Here is a 22,394-nt window from a genome sequence, read left to right on the forward strand (position 1 = left end):
TATATAAAACGGAACAGAGAGCATCAGAGACTGCAACAAGGGAACTCAGGAGGAAAGAGACATATTGGATTTTTAAATTTAATAGTTTAATTCCTAGGGGTTTGAATATCACCAATGACTACTCGTGTTTTCTGGGTTAAATGGTTTGATTCTGCTTTCTGCTCAATGTTTTTTTTTTCTGAATACATTTCCCTTTAAGAACTGACTGTTAGCAAATTTCCCTTTAAGAACTGACTGTTAGCAAACTAGGACGTGGAAGGGTTAGCTATATCAAGCTTGCTAGTATACGATACTACATGGTGATTACTGAATGGATTCAGGAATGAGAACGTATGAAAAGGATTTATGAGGGATTCATGTGAGTAATATATGATGATTGCTTTTTATATTGTGCAATGTATTTTAATCTATTGTGTATGTATTTTAATTATTATAATTTTATTATCGTGACTGTGTACTCTGATAAAGATTGTATGAAACGGGCCACATAAGGATCTAGATAACCCGTCGGAGGACCATACCAATTTTATTGGACTCTACTTTACACAGCTGTTTGGAATTGACATACAAGAAGGATTTTCCCTACTTTGATTGTAGTCTTCACATACCAGCTGAACTTTTGCTAACTGGGACCTGGAATTAGGGATTATGCTGGGATGTTACTATGCATTTGCACTTTATGGACTATATGTACAATAAAATTGTATGGCATTTTGTAGCACCAGCACTTTAATATTTTTAGGTAACCTGTTTTTAGCAATTGTGCAAAGGATTTTCCATGTGGGAAGTGAAGATTTGTATGTATAAATAGCTTTTATTATGTGTATTGTGCATGAATGAATGTATAAATAAAGGAATTACTGAACTTGTTAGTTAGGCATATACGTGGTGGTTGTTGTTAAACAGACACTGATAAAGACAGTGGGGCAAACCAATGAAATTTTGTTGTGTGATTACAGGGGGCAAGAGCACAAATGAAGCCAACACAGAGTGCATAACCACTTTGTTACAGGAAAGAGGATTTTTAAGGAGGAAGAAATGGCAATGCATCAAACAGCACAAAAAATGCATCAAACGGTGCAAAAAAGGTATGCATTGGCGGAGTGTGTGTATGTCAGTGGACTTCACATCCCTATATCTTATTTCATATGGAAAATGTACATAAAATATATTCTGCAGACCTAAGCTCTTGTCCAAGCTAGAGAGACTGACTCCCCTGAGATTATCATACCCTTTTTTCAAGCAGCAAACTTAGCAGCTAGCTAATTTTAGCCTCAGTACAACCCTGTGAGGCTGACCAGAAGTGCTCTCCCGTAGTGATTTAGGCTGCAACCAGGAAGCAAGCCCTATTAACATCAGTGAAATATGCTTCTAAGTAAACATGCTAAGGACCGAGAACAAAGCTACAAGTGACGCATTACACATGGAGAGCCCTTGATTGGTCGCGCAAGTTTACCTGGGAAGTGTAGTTGGAGACTCCTTCCCTTCTCTGTTTCCCTTCTCCAATTTTAAGAGCAGATGATGAAGTAGCGGCGGCGGCAGCCTCAGCAGCTCTTTCTGCCTCTTCACAGCACACCCACCCCCTTCTAATAAGAACGTGCAAGTCTGCTTAATAGATACAGGCCGCAAAATTCAGCTTTACTTGGTAGATATCTTGTATTGCACTGGCATGGGGCTGGGTGGTGTTTGTCCCAGTACACACAGCAGAGAAAGCTTGAAAAGCAGAAGTGTAAAGAACTTGCTCTGCTGATCAGTCACTGGTGACCTTTCTTTCATTACAATCTGTTTTAAGGGGTACATAGGGTAGGTTTTAGGTTCCTGTAAAGCCTGGATACTTGAAGCCTCTTAGGTCAGGCTGCTGCCAAGAAGGCTAAGAAGCTAGGAGCTAAGACTCAATTAAGAAGAAGTCGACTGCTACTCTAAGTAATCTTGTGCTGGGCTGTTATAATCCTCTTCTGCGGGATCAATAGCACTTGAAGAATTAAAGAAGCTTAATGCTACCACCAGTGTTATACAAAAACCGAACACAGAGACGTCTGAAATCTGCATCAGCTAAGGCAACTCTGCCAGTCTCGCAAAGAGCACAGCAGTGGAATCTTACGTGAGGGTTTTAAAGCAACCAGTGGCGGCTAGGGTGGCCTCTGTGGCTGGACTGGAGTTCAGTCCGCTACCTTTGTCGCCCCCGCTGCAAAAAGCTTTTAAAATTATGAAGCACAACACCCTTTTTTAAAAAAAAAAACCAGGAAAGGTACATTCAGACTTTTTCCACAGTGGTATACAGGAGAAGGCAAGGCAAACCAAAGGATTAGGGAGCGCAGCTTTCACATCTCCCTCAAAAGATTCCCCTACTTCACAAGAAGCATGGAATGAAGGAAAGGCAGTGAAGCCCACCAGGAATATGCTGATACTTGAACATATCTACACAACAAAATTGCATCCGCTTTATACCACTAACTATTTTGATTTCTTGCAAAGAATTCTAGGAACTGCAGGTTGGCAAGTTGCTGTGATTTCTATTAGGGATCTTTAGGCCTTCTGAAAGGACAGGCTCTCTAAGAGCAGGAACAGCAACCCACTCAGGGATGCCCTCCTCCAATGATAAATACCATTCCCTGAGAGGAGAGAAGGACTTAATCTGTGTTAAGTCCGTAGCACAGATGTGCTACCAACCTGCATGTACATGAAATGGGCCCTGTCCCCAAGATCAAGAGGCATATGGCAATATATAAAGTAATTTTTTTTTTAAAGACATGGATTTCTTTAACACAAAAAGCTACAGTGCATGGGAGAGCCAAACGACTGGACCAGAAGGCTGCCCCTCTCCACCTAGTGACAAACGCTCTTGTCAAATATGCCCTCTACTTACTTGCTGTGGCAGAAAACCTGGGCTCAAAGGGCTGCCCTGCTGAATCAGAGGGGAGAGTTTAAGAACCCACTCGGGTGATCCCCTGCCCTTACCTGCCCCGTCATTCTGGAAGGCTGGCACTGGGTTCTCGCCTTCTTCCAGCTCCGCCTGCAAGCGAATGTTGACATGGTTGATGAGGTGCGAAAAGAGGGCCAGCGTGAAAGCAATCGCTGCGCTATACTGCTTGGAGCCTGCAATAAGAGAAAGCGGTATGAAGGATAGGCAGCAGCACAGGAAAGGAGCTACTGAGTCTGTCAGCTGGATGGGAAAGCACTGCCGTAGCCTCCAGCTCCACAGTGTATGCATCTATATTCACTGCAAAATGCAAGTTCCTTAAGGTCTGCTATAAGATCAAGATAAGAGATTATAGGTGCCATTACCCAAGAGATTTTAAAAACTGTATAAACTAAGGGATCTCCATCTTCCAGCTCCATGAACATCTAGATCCATTCACTCTGTATACGTAAATGTGCCTGCCACCCACCAGTTATTATAGGTCTGCTACTTATAAATAGCATTTATCCTGGGGAGAAGATGAGCTTGGCCTGGGAGTGGCTGTGACTCACTGGAAGGAAGCCTGCTTTGCATAGAAAAGTCATTCCTAGATTCATATCCTGGCAGCTGCAGTTAAAGGATCGTAGACAGCAGGGGTTGGGAAAGACCTCTCTGACTAAGGTTTTGAGGACTCGCTTTGACATCCTTGTTGGATCAGATTAGAGTTCCATCTAGTCTTACATCCTGTTTCACACCAGCTGCCCTGGTTGCCAGTCAGGAGACAACACTGCTTGTCTCTATATAAAACAGCCCACAGACTTACCAGGAGGATTCTGACCGTTTCAATCTCAGACTCACCCCCTCTACAACGCAGTGGCGCAAGGCCAATCCCACAACCTCAATTCTGTTATCAGAGAAGTTTCAGAGATGCAAACCTGTAATCTGATCACAGAAACAGGCAAGTCCTCAAGCAGCTTGCAACAAAGCACACCAGCAGCTGTGCCATTCTGGACTTTACCCTGACGTTTTCTTGGAAGCCTGAGCTACAGGGACATGCTGGTTACCTGCCCTCTTGAGGCTGTGGACGCTCATCAGGCAGACGATAACCATGCGGAAGATGAGGAGGTCTGGCAGGAAAGAGTAGCCATTCTCGCATTCCTCTTCGTCATCGTTGGCAGAGCTCAGGTTGGGCGAAGAGGGCAAGTAGAACAGACAGAGGTTGAAATCCTCCAGGACTGACTGGCAGAGAGACGTCAGCTCAGAATCCACAGAACTAAGTGTTGCAGGACAAGAAGAAGAACCAGAAGGACTCCTTAACACTCAAAACAGCTGTTACACTAGCCGCAGGAGAACTATCAGGAGCACCCTTCCCTCCCACTCACATAGCTACCCGCTGTCAGTGAAGGAGCATGTGGGACACAGGCCGTCCAGAGACTTTCAGATATACATGGCAAGTCCAATAAGCCACCATGTTTAAACTGGGAGCACAGCCCTGCCAACAGTAGATTTTTTTAATTTTGTTTTTATTTTATTAAATTTATATGCTGCTCTTCTCGCAAGCGGGCTCAGTAGATGCCATCAGATAGGAGCCCAAAAGGAAGAGGGGAGGTTACCAACAGCAGCACCTCTGCGTAGTGTCGAAAGAAACCTTTCAAGCCCAGGACACCAAATTAAAAAAAAAAATCAAAACACAGAACACTGGGGATAAGAGTTCTCCCCCATGGGAAGACATCTCAGACTCCTTTAGGCATTTTCCAAATGGAAAAGTACCAGGTTTCATTTCCTTGTCCTGTTAATCCCTAGTAAGTTGATATGAAAACAAAAATGCAACTCTTACCTGCTCTTTGGCTGCAGGAGGCTATGCAGGTACATGAAGCTCACTAGTAACCTTTTAATGTCTTTGCACCTATTGTGGGGGGGGGGGACACACAGAGAAGAGCAAATGATGAACAGCTAGCAGGTACTCCCCTGGTTTTAGCAGCTGGATCACATGAAAGAGGTATGAAAATATGTGAGGAGGGGCAGCTGGGCTGAAAGGCAGAAGCTTGGGGAAAAGCTTCATGGATACAGAAGTACCATGTATGACAACACTGAAGACCCCACTCATTGACCATTTGCCAGCTGCCCTTCCCCTGAAATTTCACAAAGATCACTTATCAAATGAGTTTCAGATTTATTTTAGGCATATGCCTCCTTGCCACTTAATAGCATATGAGTCCTCTCCACTCCTCTTTACAGCCCAACTTTTACCACTGAGGTAAAGACAGACAACATGCAGAAAGCAATGCCCTCCTATGGGTCAGATGGAGTCATAGAAGTAGGAATCTGTCATTACTTAACTGCACTGTCAAGTAAGCCACTGTTCCAGTTGGACCATTACTACAGCAGAAAAGGGCAATAAAGCAGTAGTCATATGAAATTGCTTTTGTTTCACAGCAGGCAGCCCCCCTCCCCTCAGATGGATCAAGTTTTAATTGCACAGCCATGCCTCCAAAGCAAATGAGGAGGTGTAACATAGCCTGTGAGGATCTTCTCTACTAAACGAGAAGATGGTATTTCCAAGCAGTAGAACTCCATCCAATATCAGGGCACACATTAGATAGGGGGTCTGCAGCCTATGGCCGTAGAGTCACATATGACTCAGTACAGAACCAAGCATTGGTCTTTAAAGAAAATGAAAAAATAGTTAAGATATATTGGAGAGATAGCTGAGATGCCGGAATAACCAGTAGGTGAAACGAATGGCTGGAAAAGATTTTTGTGGGACTAACAGCACAATCCTGGGTGCGGGGGGAGAGCGTTCAGGGAGCCAAAAACAGGGTTTCTCACCTGTAACTGTTGATCGTCGAGTCTCTTCTGTGCAGACACACATTGGGACTGCGCAGGCGCAGGCCAGCCGCGGAAAAGATTTTTCTAGCTTCCAGAGATGTGAAGGGGACGTTCGGATCCACCGCGCATGCGCGTCGGTGTTCCCGCCAATTTTGAATGCATATATATCCGAACGTCCCCGGCATTCCCTCAGTTCACCTGAGCCGCCGGAGAAACTAAGTTAACGAAACACTCACAGCGGGGCAGGCGGGAGGGAATGTGTGTCTGCACAGAAGAGACTCGACGATCAACAGTTACAGGTGAGAAACCCTGTTTATCGTCTTCGTCCTTCTGTGCAGCCCCACATTGGGAGAGTAACTAGCATCTCACCAATGGGGGCGGGTGTGAGTGTCTACTTGAACAAGGACTGCAGGACAGCTGTGCCAACAGCCGAGTCACGTCGTGCATGCACATCCACAGAGTAATGCCGGATGAAAGTGTCTGCAGAGGACCATGTCGCAGCTTGGCAGACGTCCTGGAGCGGCACTCCTCGCAGGAAGGCAGCAGAAGCAGCTTGCGCTCGAGTGGAATGAGCGGTAACCAACAAGGGACACTGGACTCCAGCATGCTGATAGCAAAGTTTAATCGCAGACACAATCCAGCGAGAGATGGACTGGGCAGAAGCAGGTGAGCCCTTGCGAGGGCCAGAGTAACACACAAACAGGGCAGGAGATTTCCTGAAACATTTGGTGCGGTGCAAATAAAACAATAAAGCACGCTTTACATCCAATGTGTGTAGTGCTCGTTCCCCTGGGGATGAGGGTGTTGGAAAAAAGGAAGGGAGGAACACCTTTTGCTGTAGGTGAAATCTTGAGACTACCTTAGGCAGAAACTCCATGCTAGTGTGGAGCATGACAGTACCAGGGAAAAACTGCAGAAAGGGAGGGTCACACCGCAGGGCAGACAGTTCCCCAACACGCCTAGAGGACGTGATTGCCACCAGGAAAGCCACCTTCTGAGTGAGCAAAGGCAGGGGGCAGGAAGATAGAGGCTCAAAGGGCTGGAGCATCAGTTGGGAGAGAACCAGGGAGAGACTCCATTGTGGAATGGGATGGGCCCTAGGAGGGAAGGTCTTGAACAGGCCCTTCAGAAACTGCTTGGAAAGCCAGTGAGTAAAAACGGTCTTCCCATCAACCTGCTCATGGAAGGCAGAGATTGCAGCCATATGGACCTTAACACTGGAAAACGCAAGGCCCTGGGAGCAGAGATCCAGGAGGTAGTCCAGGATGACAGGGAGCGGGCAACTAAAGGGAGAAACCCCCTTTGGGGCCAACCACCGGGAAAAACGTGACCACTTCCTCTGGTAGGACAACCTGGTGGACGGTTTTCGGGCATTCAAGATCACCCCAAGCACCCCAGAAGAGAGGTTCACTCCCGGTTGCCCAGAAGCCAGGCAGCCAGATTCAGTACAGCCACATCGTGATGCCACACCCCGTCCCTGGTTAAGAGGTCCGGGGCGTGAGGCAGGGGGAGGCATCGCCCCTGGGACAGGGAGAGCAAAAGGGGGAACCAATCCTGGCGAGGCCACCGAGGGGCAACGAGGATACAGTGGGTTCGGTAGGCCCTGACCCTGGAAAGAACCTTGTACAGGAGCGGAAAGGGCGGGAAGGCATAAAAGAGCCCTGGGGACCAAGGTATTTGGAAGGCATCCCCTAGGGAGTGGCGGCCAATGCCGGCCCGGGAGCAGAACAGCGGGGCCTGTTTGTTGCGGGCAGTGGCGAAGAGGTCGACCAAAGGCGTGCCCCATGTGCGGAAAACCTGGTCGAGGTAGACCCTGTTCAGGGACCACTCGTGCTGAGGCAGAAACACCCTGCTCAGCGCATCTGCCGAGGTGTTGAGATCCCCGGCAATGTGCACGGCCCTGGGAAGGACGTTGTTGGCCACGGCCCAAGTCCATAGAGTTGTTGCCTCCTTGCAGAGCTTGAGCGAGACCGTTCCCCCCTGCTTGTTGAGATAGTAGCAGGCCGTGGTATTGTCCGACAGGACCTGAATCTTCCTGTTCCGAACGGCATCTGCAAAAGAAGCGAGGGAGTAACGGATCGCCCTAAGCTCAAGAAGGTTGATATGCATGGATGCCTCAGATGGGGACCAGATGCCCTGAGCCGAAAGCTGTCCACAGCGCCCCCCCCCCATCCCAAGTTGGAGGCATCGGTATAAACTGTGACCTCAGCTAGGAAGGGGCCGAAAGGACAACCCTCAGACAGGTTTCCAGGGACAGTCCACCAGGCCAGAGAGCGCAGCACCACCCTGGGAATGGAGAACTTCTGATGCTGGCCCATAGTGAGGGGGTTGTACCTCTGGACGAACCAGTTTTGCAGAGGCCTCATATGCAGGCGTGCAAAGAAAACCACCCCAGTGGAGGAGGCCATAAGGCCCAATAACGTTTGGATCAAAAGGGCAGTCTGGTAACGGTTATGCAGGAAATGACGGGCTAAGGAAGAAAGCCTGGTCAGGCGATCTGGGGGCAGGTAGGCTCTGCCCCGTGGTGAGTCTAGATGAACCCCAATAAACCTAATGGCTGTGCCCGGAGTAAGGATGGACTTATCCCTATTAACCACCAAGCCCAACTCAGCCAGTACAGACAAAGTGAGGGCAATATGGTCCTGGAGAGAGTCAGCTGAGGGTCCCACTAGGAGCCAATCATCCAGGTACGGGTAGATAAAGCACCCCCTGGACCGTAGGTATGCCACCACAGTGGCCATGCACTTCGTAAAGACCCTGGGCGCAGAGGCCAGCCCAAAAGGCAACACCGTATATTCATATACAGAATCTCCATAGGCAAACCGCAGATACTTCCTGTGGCCCTCAAAGATGGAGATGTGGAAGTAGGCGTCTTTCAAGTCTAGGATAGCTAACCAGACGCCCACCTCTAGGAGCTCCATGACCCGTGCCAGGGTCAGCATCCGAAATTTCTCAACCTTTAAATAGCTGTTGAGGCCCCTAAGGTCCAAAATGGGCCGGGAACCTCCATCCTTCTTATCCACAAGGAAGTACCTCGAGTAAAATCCCCACGGGGAAGCAGCGACATTGACCACCCGGACAGCACCTTTGTTAACCAACTCTATAACATTATTGTGCAACATAGCATCACAACATGGAGAACAACGGGGAGGGAGAGAGAGAGGAGGTGCATCTGTAAACATTAACTTGTAACCATGGGCCACAATGGACAGGACCCAAGTGTCAGAAGTAACACGTTGCCAACAGGGCAAAAAAGGCCGAAGCCTGTCCAGAAACTGGGCAGCAGAGGAGGCGTCCTCGGAGGCCAACAGGGGAGCGTTCAGGCTTAGTCAGAAGACCGAGGGCTTCTGCACCGAGGTCGAAGGCTTGGGTGAAGAAGGCTGTTGCCTGCCCTTGGACCGGCCGGAGCGCCGGGAAGAATGACGCTGCTGGGCTGAATAGGATCGGTGACCGTAGGACTGGCCCGAGAAGAAGCGCCCTTGACGCTGCTGGTAAGGTTGGTAAGGGGCCTGGTAGGATCGGAACCGACCATAACGATACCTCGGACCCGATGACTGAACTGAGGGGGCGACTCCGAGGGACTTGGCCGTCTGCTGATTCTTTTTCATCAGGGAGAGGGATTCATCCGTCTTCTCTGAGAAGAGCTGGGGCCCCTCGAAGGGGAAATCCTCCACTTTCGCCTTCTTTTCAGGCGGCAGGGCAGTGGACCGGAGCCAGGCGTGTCGACGCAGGACCACCGAAGTCGCCATCGAGCGCGCCGCGGAGTCGGCAGCATCCTTGCCCGCTGTCATCTGCTGTTTTGACAGCCGTATGGCCTCTGCCTGAAGGGCCTTCACCAAGTGGCGGCGATCCTCGGGGAGATCGGAAAGGTAAGAGGACAACCGTTTCCAGAGGAACAGATTGTAGGACCCCATTATGGCCTGGAAGTTGGCAATACGGAATCCCAAAGACGCGGACGAGTAGAGTTTCCTGCCCATGCCATCCAGCTTTCTGCCTTCTCGGTCCGCCGGGGCCGACGAGGAACCGGAACGGAACCGAGCCTGACCCTCCTCAGCCACGATTGAGGAGGGTTTCGGATGACTGAAGAGGTACGGGCAATCATCCTGCTTTAAACGGTAGTACCTCTCTACCTTCTTTGCCGTCGCGGACACGGACGCCGGTGTTTGCCAGAGCGCGAGAGCGCTGTCAACAAAATCCTCCACAGGGGGAAACGCCACCGACGCGGGGGACCCGGAATACAGAGCCTCCAGTAGCTTACTCTTGGGCTTGGAGGTCGTGGAGGAGACGTCTATCTCCAGCGCGGCGGCCATCCGCACCATCTGCTCGGAGAACAGCCTGTAGTCGTCATTCGGAGACGATGAACGGGGCCCACCCACGGTGTCATCCGGGGAAGGATCAGAGGCCGCGTCCGAAGAGCACTCCGACGGGGACGCCAGACCTTCCTCATCCTCGGAATCTGAAAACTCCGGCGAGGTTTGTGTCGGAACCGAGGACCGGTGAGCGCTCGGGGCCGACGGACAAGCCGCAGGAACCGACGGTCGCAGAGACAAGCCAGGAGGTGGAGGAGCGGATGCCGGGAGCCCGACTGACTGAGCCGGAACAGAAACCACCGGAACCGAAGGATGCTGCAGGAAGGGCAGCGACTGCTGGAACCACGCCACAAAATCCTGCCAGGAGGTCATGTTCCCAATCCCCGCGACAGGCTGGCAAGGGGGCAGAGGAGCAGGCACCAAGGCGGGCCAGCGAAGAGGCATCGGAACCGACGAGGTAGACGGCAATGGAACGGAGGCCTCCGAAGGCGCCGGGGCGGAAGGCAGGGAGCGTTCGAATGACTGGAACGGTTCCGTGAAGGATGGGAACGACACGAATTCCTCGGGAACCGACGGAGGAGGCGTGCAAGGAGGAGACGGGGTGTGGAGACTCACCACATCGTCAGGGGTCAGGACCGGTCCAGATGGAGTACCAGGGCGCACAGTCGGAGCCGGGGATAAAGCACGGCCCTTGGCCCTCGATTTCGCCTTGGCCTTCTTGGGCTGGGGTTCCGAAGCAGCCTCTGCGGCCGAGGGCTTGGAGGAGGACTTCGGCTTGGATGCGGAACGCTTCTTGGCCTTCCGGTCGGAAGGACGATCCCCGGAACCGGAGTCAGGTCGGGCCTCCGGAACGGGTTGCCCCGTCGGTTCCGTGGGGAGCTGCTCTGGCGACTTACGAGACGGCGCCGGCGACGGAGCGGCGGAGCGGGGTCTATCTCCCGAAGAGCCGGATGGCTTGGGGGGGAGAAGGTTAGCATCCCACAAAAAGGCACGGAGCCTGGCCTTCCGATCACTCCTTGCCTTCGGGGTGAAGGACATACAGATGGAGCAGCGCTCGACAACATGCCCCTCGCCCAGGCAGATGAGGCAGAGCTCATGGCCGTCCGAGTGCGTCATTTTAGTGCCGCACTTAAGACACTTCTTAAACAAAGAAGTTTGGGACATAATGAACGGTATCTCCCACCGACAAGGGGAAAAAATACCGACCAGAAGATCACGATCCAAAACTCCGAAGAGACGCTGAGAGGATAAATGCTAGACAATAGAACCTTTTCGTACGGCGGCGAAAAAGGAACTGAGGGAATGCCGGGGACGTTCGGATATATATGCATTCAAAATTGGCGGGAACACCGACGCGCATGCGCGGTGGATCCGAACGTCCCCTTCACATCTCTGGAAGCTAGAAAAATCTTTTCCGCGGCTGGCCTGCGCCTGCGCAGTCCCAATGTGGGGCTGCACAGAAGGACGAAGACGATCTAGGAGTTATGCCAGTGTATCCCGGACTTAGAGCGGCATAACTTCCCACACACACAGGTGCAGTGGCCCGTCAGCATTCCACTGGGGCCCTCCGCTGGTGGCCGGGCACAGGTACAACTGCAACATTAAGTCCCTGCACCAGCACGGTGTGGGGCATGCCGGGGGACGTGGCACAAGTTAATCAGCTCCCAGGAACGCCCCCAGCAGTGGCAGAAAGTTATGCCACCAAAAACTGCGACGTAGCCCATAGGCACCCACTGAGTGGGAAAAGCTGATGCCTCCTGTTATGACCCTTACTTCTCTTGGGTAGATTTTACCTTTAATCTTTCCCTTACACCCTCTGGGTAGATTGCTGCCACCAGGAATATTATATTCCAAGATACTTTATTTAAATTTTCTCTTTTGTAACGTGCCTAAGCGTCAGGCTCCTTCATGGTTCTATGTGGCCCTGAGGATAGGAATGGGATATATCAACGACAGCTACTCTGGGATATAACAAAACAAAACAAACTTTTGTTTCGTCAAGAAGCGTATCGGTTTCATAAAAGTGGTTCTTAAAGTTACTTCATTTAAACTCATTCACACAGATCTCTTCTAAGGCTTCACACACAGTTAGCCTCTTTCTCTAACTCAGTATTTCTCACAGACGTGCTTAAAGTTACTCAGGCAGCACACAGCTAGCCTGCTTTCTCTTGACTCAATATTTCTCTCACAGAAATGCTTAAAACTCCTCAGGCAGCACACAGCTGGCCTCCCTTTCCCTGACTGAGTGTCCTTTCACAAACACGCTCAGTTCAGGTTCCACACAGGTTATATTTCTCTCATAAACCCTTCAACATATTCAGGCAGCACACAGCTAGCCTGCTTTCTTCTGACTGAAACTTTTCTCTCTGCCCTGTCAGTCTCAGACTCCATTCACTCCGCCCACACTATCAGTCATCAACCAATCATATCACTCACTCATTCCTCTCTTTCACCCCCACTCTTCACCTATCTCACCAAGCATTTAAAGACACATGCACACATTTACTTGAAATCATGACACCTCCCCATGCCTGGACCCGCCCAAGTGGCCCAGTGAAGAGAATAGGTTGCCAACTACCACTGGGACCAATTCACTTGTGCCCCCCATGGTGGCCGAGGCTCCTCCTCTGCACCCAATCAGCTTCTTAAGCACCATACATAACCTCTGGCCCATGACCCCAGGTAAGTAGTGAGGTGCCATAGGCTCTACCCAGAGCTCCCTGCCATGTGGACTTGAAAAGCACGAGATGGGAGAGGGTGCTCGCAGTGACGGAGCACAAGTGTGCAGGGGAAAATTCAGGCCGTGCCTTACACTCACATATGGGAGGAGAGCTAAGTCCAGAATGTTTGACTAACAACTACTGCCCAAGTTACCTTGTAAGTTACATGTCTTCTGAATGCTGGCTCAGGGAGGGATGAGGGCGCACCGATAGGCAAGGAGCTAGGGGGGTGGCTGCCTCAGCTTGCTCGTTCACACCAGCCTCCCCCTCCGCTCACCTGCAACCCCACAAATGCTGGGCTCCTGTGGTTGAGGTTTGCTGGGAGGGGGTTGTCCCTGCCCATGAGCCAGCACAGCCCATGCCCGTCCCATGCAGGACTCCCATCCTCTGACAGCACTACTGGCGTCTGATAAGCCAGGCAGAAGACTGCTGCATGCTGAGGGCAAGGTTGATGCTAGAATGGGAGAGGGACGTCCTGGGATCTCTGGGGCTCCTCCCCCACACAGTCAAACCATTCTCCCTTTTGCTGTTTGCAGAGGCAGGGATGGACTCTGGGAATCTTATGCTGGAGACGGGATGATGGCCCCTGCAGCAGTTTCTCTGGGACCAGAGTCAGTAATTCCATTCAGGGGGCAATCATCCCAGCACAGGAGCATGGCTCTCAAGGTCCACCCCAGATTCCCCTTGCATCTTTTTGATGCAGTGATGTATTTCAATGAAGCTACTGCAAGTCGATGGGGTTTAATGGCTCCCATCATATCCAACGGGCCTTCTAGCTTCTCCCGCTGTTTCCAATGGGCATTCCCATCATTCGTTTCAGGACCTGCCCTCCACTTGCCCCTAAGGAGCTGCCTCTCTGAGACTTGGGGGGCTGATTCTGGGTACTGGGAGTTGAGGGCGCAACCCTTACCGGGTTCTGCTGCCTTTCTGTGGTTAAGAGCGGCAGGAATCTAGTCTGGAGAACCAGGTTTGTTTCCCCACTCCTCCGCTTGAAGTCAGCTGGGTGACCTTGGGTCAGTTACAGGTCTCTCGGAGCTCTCTCTGCCCCACCCACCTCACAGGGTGATTGTTGTGAGGATAACAACAACACACTTTGTAAACCGCTCTGAGTGTAGCATTAAGTTGTTCCGAAGGGCGGTATATAAATCAAATGTTGTTGTTATTATTGTTTCTTGTCTTACTCTTTAGGGAGGGGGTGTATGTTTCTCAGAGCAGTGGCAGTAGGGAGGGAGTTTGCAAGCAAGTGGTGCTTCAGCTGCCAGCCTGGCCCTTGTCAGGAATGGGGGTTCGGTGGGCGGGTGCTCGGTCTACACTTTCAGTGTAACTGCCCTCCACGGGGCACCTGTGTTGGAGAGTGGCAAGCCTGATCGTGGAGGTCTTTCTGCCCTGTGCATCTGCTCTCTTTAGGGCAGGGGAGTAGCGTAGGCAGCTAGCGACGACAAACATGCCCCAGCCCGCAGACTGGCTATGCCTTTCCCTGCCACTCATGGTACCATCAACTGCAACCACTCTGTCTGCCGGCATCGCCAGGACAACTAGGGTGCATTTTCTCCTGGCTGTGCCTTGCCAGGCTCGGCCACCACCTTAGCTCTCCCGCCAAAGTCCTCAAGGAGTGGACTAGTGGTGCTGCGGTTACGCCGGTGCACAGCCACTGGGCACCCTGGCAGGCTTCAGGATTGCGCTGTAAATGTCTTCTTGGAGACACTTTACAGAAAGGGAAATAATGCAGTAATCCAAGAGCAAACTATGCACAGATTTATGTGAGTGCCTTACAACAGCCCAAGGTGCTCCTGTGTTATTTATTGCAAGATCTTGCGGACACCACTTTCGAATTAACAACACACAATGATCAGCATTTCTTTCGAGTGCTTCAGCCATAACTGTAAACTATGATATGTCATTACAGCAACAAGCCCACAGGATCCTCTGTTTTCCTGCCTTTCCCCAGCACATGGCTCTGCAAAGATTTCTGATATTATAGAAAACCGCAAGGCCACTGGTTCCCAGGAGCACGCTAAGGAGCATCTCCAGAATGGGAACTAACTTGATGGGTTCCGAAGGGCGCAATCTTATCTCCCATGTTATTCAACCTCTATGTAAAACCTTTAGGTGAACTCATTCGCAGCTAGGGACTGGGACATCATCAATATGCAGATGACACCTAACTCTATTTATTTATTTATTTATTTATTTATTTATTATATTTTTAACCCACCCTCCCCACAAGCGGGCTCAGGGCGAGGTACAACATTGATTAAAATACAACATAAAAACATTAAACACAGCATAAAAACAGCAATCAATAAAACCATTCCAAGACGGGCAGTCCTGCACTCCTGCCCGTCAGCTTACAAAAAGGGGAGGTAGTAGCGGACAGATAGATTACTGTACCCCTTTTTAGGGCAGCCAGCAGTGGACCCTCTATACCCCCTCATAGAAGGAGAAAGGTGGAAGGCTCGGCACTGATGGACTAAAATTAGCCTCTACCATATGCCTGGCGGAACATTTCTGTCTTACAGGCCCACCTAAATGATACAAGATCATGGCAGGCCCAAGTGTCCTCAGACAGAATTCCATCAGGTTGGGGCCAGGACCAAAAAGGCCAGCCGAGCCTCCCTAAGGCCAGGGACCCACCAGTAGATGTTTTCCGGTTGAACAAAGTGCTCTTTGAGGCACATACGGGGAGAGACAGTCCCTTAGGTATGCTGGTCCCAGTCGTTTAGGGCTTTATATCTCGTTATCCAAGGCCCCACAGGATGCAGTAGAAATCTTAGATCGCTGCCTGATAGCCGTGGTGAAATGGCTGGAAAATAACGAAATTGAACCCAGACAAGACTGAAGTGATGCTTTTGGGGAAGACAGATCTTGAAAGATATTGTACTCTCCACTTTCGATGGAGTTTGTCTGACCCTTGCAGACTTGGTTAAGAGCCTAGGGGTTATACTGGATCCAGCGCTACTACTAGAAAAACAAGTTAAGGCAGCCACAAAAAATGCATACTACAATCTCACTCTAGCCTGGAAGATGGCTTGACACCTTGACACGGCCAACCTGGCCACCTGGATCCATGCTATGGTAATATCAAAACTTGACTATTGTAATGCACTATACATTGGTCTCCCATCTAAGTTAACTAGGGGGCTCCAATGGGTGCAAAATGCTGTAGCTCAACTGTTAGCAGGAGCGAGCAGGAGCATGAACATCCATCCTACAGTCACTCCATTGGCTACCTATCAGTTAACATGCTCAATTCAAGGTACTGGTTATTACATACAAAGCTCTTCATGGCCTTGGCCCAGCATACCTATGGGACCGCTTCCCTCCCTATGTCCCTCCACGGCAGCTTTGCTCATCTGAACAGGGTCTCTTGCAGGTACCGGCCTGCGCATGGGTGAAATCAACAGCAACCCATACATTGGTTTTCTCTGTGGTGGCCCCCACCCTATGGAACAGTCTGCCTGAGAAGGTCAGGAGAACCCCCACTCTCCTGGCTTTCCACAAACGATGCAAAACCGAATTATTCAAAAAGCTTTTTTACTCAGATTGGAGGAAAGTATTCTAGGAAAGGGTCTCAAATGCTTCGCTAATGAGTTAAGGACCACAGACTTCACCACTATGTTGCCTTGCATATTATTTGTTGCTCGAATATGTACTCTTATACTACCTGTACTTCATGTTTATCTAATGTCAGTCCTAGAATTGATGCTGCTCTGTTTCAGCAATTCTTCAATTCTGTATTGGATCCTTACTAATGCTACATCTTTGTAAAATCCTATGACATTGTTGTGGAAACGTCCTTAACACTGTGTGGAAATGTCCTTGATACTGTATGGAAACGTTGCCGATATCGATTGTACTAATCTCACGCTATGTAATCCGCCTTGAGTCTCACTGAGAAAGGTGGACTATAAATGATAAATAAAAATAAAATAAATGAAACAGAGCCCCAGTGGCACTAGAAATGCTAAAGGAGCTGCCCGACTGGGACTCAGGCAGTGACCATGGATATAGGTGGAGGGTGTTCAGCTTGGACCCAGCCAGTGCTGATGGGGGAGTGTACACTTGGCATCGCTGCTAGCCAGGGCTGGGCTGAGCAGCCCTTGCAATATTTCCTGGGCTGATTTTTATTGTTTTAACTTGTTTAAATACAAGTTTCTCACAAGTTACATTTAACAAAAGCCCCGAAGTGTTACAGACAGAACAGGCCGAACAAATCCATGCATTTTACCTAAGACAGAAGAAAAAAGCAAGAAAAGAAAGCAATTACAGCAACCATCTCTATATAACAATCGTTAAAAATTTTATTTTAACACCCTAATCCACCACTGGTTCAGAAAGAATGACAATTTACAATTTTCAGGAAAGCAGAAACATCCAAGTACTGAGCTGCATCCCTGGGGAAGAGGGAAAGGAAGTGTGTGAGCTCAAGGACCCCTGGGCTTATTCCTACCTAAAGCATGTTAGGAGTTTCTATCTATAAAAAGTGAACTGATCCCTGTGTTTCTCTATGGAAAATTTCAGAGTAGTAATCGTGTTCTGTTTACATCTGGGATGACTAGCTTCCATATTATGCCCTATTCTCCAGGAACTTGGACATGGGGCTGAAAACTCTGCTGTTCAAAGATAGCAGGCTTCATAATAAAGTGGGGACCATCTAGTAGTAAAGGGTTCAGAGTTGGAGCAAACACAGACAGGAAACTAGAAAATCTAAGAAAGGTCTATTTCTTACAAGTTGAAAACGTTTCTCTGTACAAGTAAAACTGCAGACAAACTTTTGACTACATACAATTCAACTGAAGTTTAGCAAGGCTGCACGGGTGGCCATGGGAGGGAGGTGCTAGATAAAATGAAGACCAAACATACTCCAGGTAACAACAGCTGGCCACATGAACTAGTATTTGGGGATTCTTCAGCTTCCTTCCACCGAATTTCTCTATGAGCAACCAACTGGAGTCTGAAATGCTCTTGGGATCTGATCATTCCTGTGTGGTTCTTACCTCTTTTTACTTGGTGACAGTTTCCTGGCTTCGCATTTCTTCAGCTGGTGATACATTTTGGCAGCCTTGTCATAGAGGCGTTTGAGGTTCCCATAAGCACCTTCGAAGGACACTTCTGACTGGATACTAAGCAGGCACAAAGTCCCACAAAATGGAACTGTTAAATTTCTCATAGGCCTTTCACTTCATTTTCTTTTCTTTTTTTAAATCACAAGAGCTGTATCCCACAGTCTATAGCAGGGATCCTGACATGGTGCACAAGAGCACCACAGGGCACCAATATTTTTCCTGGTGCTTATAAGTGTTTTTAGAAAGTAGGTGAGGCCAGGCAGCGCTTTTGCCCAGCAGGGCCACTAGAGATCTGACTGGCTATGCAGTTTTTTTTTTAAATGTTGCTTCAGCAATAACTGCTACCATAGCACAAGGATTTTTACTGTGTGTGTATGCAAGAAAATATTTTTTAGAAAGTTACATTTTAAAAGGCATTCTGTTAAACAAAGCTCCTGTCTGAAATGCAGAAGAGTTATTAAAAGCATAACTTCACTCCCTGACATTTTGTAGTTGGCTCTGCCTCCTCCGACAGCCATTTTGTGGTTGTGCCCACCTCTCTTTGTCAGAATTTCAATGGTGCCCACTCAGGGAAAAGGAAAGGGTCTTCCCTCACTGGCAATGGGGACCGGAGAAGGTAAGAAACTACATGAGAGGGAAAGAGGGTGGTGGTGACTACCACAAGTAATGGCTGGTTAGGAGACAGAGGTAAAAAAACTGTGGACCTCAGCTCAACCACAAAGACTGGAAAGTTTTGTTTTTAAGTTGTAACGCAACAGCACAGAGACTTTCTGGCTGCCAAATCTCATAGCCAGTAAGAGGAACTACAAAATATACATAACAGTCCCAACTGCGTTTTCACCGACTTGCAGCAAAATGTTACAAGCTACCTGTTTACTTGTGACTGAGAGAGACCGTCATCTATGTTGGTCAGGTTAGGCAGCTGCCTGAGCTGCATTCTTGTGATTTTTGCCCCCAGCGGCTATATACAGAGGCCAACAGCGGACAAAGAAACAGGCTTCAAAGCCACTGAGCAACAGCAATGGCTAGAGAGTAGGCATGAGTAGACACACACTCTCCTCCCCAAGAATGCTCTGTGGGAAACACTCACCAGCGCAGGTAGCAGTAGGTGGCTTCCACGTTGTAGTATTTGCTCCCAGCCAGTGTCCCCAGCTGGTTAAAGGGCATGCCTATTGCAACAAGGCAAAATGAGAACAATGCAGCCTGTATTTGTTCAAACACATATATAAAATATATAGGCTAGTAACGCAAAGAACTACCCACCCACCCCCCACCTACAAATTGCAGGATATGGTATTTTTGAAACATGAAAGTTCAAGGTGGAAGGAGCCACACTCATACTGAAGCGACAGATTAGCAAAAGCAAGATGGGGAAGAGCGGGGGAGGAAGGGTGAGGGGAAGATGGGCTCTTCCCAGGCAAAGAAGAGATTGACTCACTTGGGCGCAGCTGGGAGGCAGAACTTCCAAGAACCCCAAAGTGGCAGAAGAATCACAGGGCATGCTGATGGACTATTAGGCAGGTGAAGTCTGAACAAATGTCTAAACTTTGAGGCATTAGGGCTGATGACTCTTAAGCCTGGGCAATCAGCTAATTGTTTTTCAAATATATGTATAGCCTGTTCACACAGGTGTAGCCTGTTTACACCAGGTCCACACCTACTTAGCTTCAGAAATCCTGATGGTTTCTGAGCCTGCTCACTTGGTCCCAGCAGCTTCATGTCTGACAGGAGCCACGTTTTGCACGGGCTGACAGGCCAGGGCTGTACTCTGACTTCACTCCTACCTGAGCAGAGACATGGATAATTGGACCTTGAATGCCCTTCTATCCAGAATGAACTGGAAGAGAAGCTTTGGCAGGGGCCTCTCTTTATTATAGACCTCAGCTGCTGACCACCACTAACCTACCTTGCTTTGTCAAAAAGAGTCCAGTAGCACCTTTAAGACTAACCAATTTTATTGTAGCATAAGCTTTCGAGAATCAAGTTCTCTTCGTCAGATGCATGATCCGAACTGGTCAAATACAGAAGAGGAGGGGAGAGAGGGGAGAAAGAAGGGGACATATATCACAAGGGGACAGGATGCAATTAGCGGGGAGGCAACCCAAACATTCCTCAAAGGAATGGTTAGTCTTATTGGTTAGTCTTAAAGGTGCTACTGGACTCTTTTTGATTTTGCTACTACAGACTAACACGGCTAACTCCTCTGGATCTACCTTGCTTTGGGATCTCAAACAGGAGTTTAAGCAGCCACAAAGCTTGAAGAGAAGAAAGTCGAAGGGCTTAAAGTGCTCCTCTATTTGCAGCTTACTTAGATGGGAAAGGAAGGGAGGTGCACAAAAAGGCAAGGGGGGCGGTCCTTGGGACAAACGGATAAGCAAGGGACAAGACTGGAAGCCTCTCTGGGCTGGACTGGGCTCCTAGGCCAATAGTTGCCTATCTCAAGCCTCAAAAGAGGAAACAAATGACAAGCTTGTCCTCAATAAGAGCCACCACCCAACAGGCAGCACAGCAGACAATGACAAAGAGTATGGAGCAAGGAAGGGTGAGGCAGGAAACTCTGCCTGGTTATCCTGCCACCCTGTGGAAACCATGCTGTGACCACTTCTTGTGACCTTATTCAGAAGATTTTTTTTTTTGTAAACAGATTTTAGTAGATCTTAGGCAATAAAGCAGAACTGATGATGTTCAGAGAGAGAAGGGAAACCGAAGCAAAACAGCCGCAAGGGAATGCTTACCAACAGCTTTCCCCTAGAAATTGAGTTTCCTTCCCCTAAACGCAACCTGTCAACACTCCAATATCCCACATCAAGACCACAACACCCTGGACTAACGTCGCAATGCCCGTGCAGCTTTATTACCCATTCTCCCTTCACCCAAGTAGCCTCCTGGATTTCCTGCCTCTTTCTGCTTACCTCCTGCTTCTCATACTCAGATACTTTACACTTCCAGAGATGCTATGCATCAGCCTCTTCACCACCAGCTCCCCATAACCTTCCTAGCGTCACAATACATCATCTTTTATGAAGAAATTCAGGCTATGCACTTACCTATTTGTGGTGCAACAGAAAGGGCTTGATAGTAAAACCTCTCAGCCAGCAATTCTGTGTCCACACCTGCCAATTCGTTCTGATACCGAGCTGAAAAGAAACACTCAAGTAGTGATATTATGATTCACAATAAAGCAGAGAGAGGCCAAGAACTGGTAAGTAAGCACAACGCCACAAAACCTTTTAGCAGGCTCAACGGAGAAGTGAAATTATGAACTTTCATTCAATAAGCTCAGTAAATTTGCTTCTCTAGGCTTTAAGGAAACATATACAACCCCATTAAAACTCAGTAGGCCCCCCAAATAATATCTAAACAGAGCACTAGAACCTTTCCACTCTATTGGGTCATCCTTGGCTGGCAAAACCCACAGACATTCAGAAGAGGCTCAGGGTCTGGAAAGTCTCCAAGGGACCATGGATCAGCCCGAGTGTTTTACTGATTAACAACACAGAGTATCTGCTTCTCCTTTTTGCTATAGGTGGATCATAGACTTCAAGGGCCATTACGTGTTAAACATTTACCCCATACCAGCTCTCACCTAAATCTCCCAGATAAACCAGACAGCGGTGGCAGGCCATCTGAGCCCACTCCATCTCCTTCTCCGATGCAGACACAGGTTTCTTGCAGCCTGTGCAAGAGATAAATCAATGAAACCTGGATAAGCGATATAACCAGGACATCAAGCTGGCTGTGGCAACCATGCGCAAGCATGCCCAGACAACAACCCATACAAGACCTTGCCCACATGACAAGACATAAGCACATTCCACACCTCCCCACGCCAGCCACACAGTAGTGGAATCAGCTATAGCAAGAACCTCAAGTTCTGTTCTTATCAAACAAAAAGCCAAGCTTGAAATGGGCATTAATGCCTGTGGGCATTAATACTAAGGAAGTTGATTCCCTATCATGGCCAAGAAGTGATGCTTCAGTGCTGTGCTCTACATATCCCCACCTTCCCAGGGCTATCGGAATAAATAGCACAAAATCAGCAAATTGTGGTAACTTATTCCCAGTGCAGATTTCTCAAGTTCTTCTTGGAAATTTTCGGTGCCTGAGGTTTTTTTTTGTACACATAGCCCTGCAAACCTGATGCAATGTGCGCTTACAATAATCTAATTGCAGTAACTATTGACCTCTCTGTGGCTTTTGATACCATCAATCGTAGCACCCTTCTGGACTGGCCTTTCTGGGCTGGCACTAAGAGGCACAGTTTTGCAGTGGTTCCAGTCCTAACTGGAGGACAGGTTTCAGAAGGCCGTGCTGGTGGCGGGGAGGGGGAGGACCTGCTACATAGCCCTCTGGCCTTTGGAGTACCACAAGGCTCTATCTTGTCCCCTATGCTCTTTAATATTCACCTGAAACTGCAAAGTGAGGTCATCCAGATTTGGGCTGGGTTGCTACCAATATGCAGATGACTCAGCTCTATTTTGTTTTTCCAGGTGATCCCAGGGAGGCTGTAGAAACACCGAACCAGTGCCTGGAGGCAGTTTTGAAGCAGATTCAGGGTAACAAACTGAAG

The 22,394-nt window shown here is 48.9% G+C and overlaps 1 protein-coding gene across 1 annotated transcript in view; it reads right to left on the bottom strand.

The window, feature by feature from the left end:
* SMG5 (SMG5 nonsense mediated mRNA decay factor) overlaps positions 1 to 22,394 on the bottom strand; it is a 54,920-nt gene that overhangs the window by 23,080 nt on the left and 9,446 nt on the right. The window contains exons 5-11 of the mRNA XM_054991142.1: positions 21,411 to 21,500; positions 20,872 to 20,961; positions 18,915 to 18,993; positions 17,756 to 17,881; positions 4,737 to 4,805; positions 3,964 to 4,172; positions 2,959 to 3,096 (exon numbers count right to left, since the gene is read on the bottom strand). Coding sequence (XP_054847117.1) covers positions 2,959 to 3,096; positions 3,964 to 4,172; positions 4,737 to 4,805; positions 17,756 to 17,881; positions 18,915 to 18,993; positions 20,872 to 20,961; positions 21,411 to 21,500 — 801 coding nt within the window. The remainder of the gene's footprint in view (positions 1 to 2,958; positions 3,097 to 3,963; positions 4,173 to 4,736; positions 4,806 to 17,755; positions 17,882 to 18,914; positions 18,994 to 20,871; positions 20,962 to 21,410; positions 21,501 to 22,394) is intronic.

The sequence above is a fragment of the Eublepharis macularius genome, chromosome 1, assembly GCF_028583425.1.
Source record: "Eublepharis macularius isolate TG4126 chromosome 1, MPM_Emac_v1.0, whole genome shotgun sequence".
Lineage (NCBI taxonomy): Eukaryota > Metazoa > Chordata > Lepidosauria > Squamata > Eublepharidae > Eublepharis > Eublepharis macularius.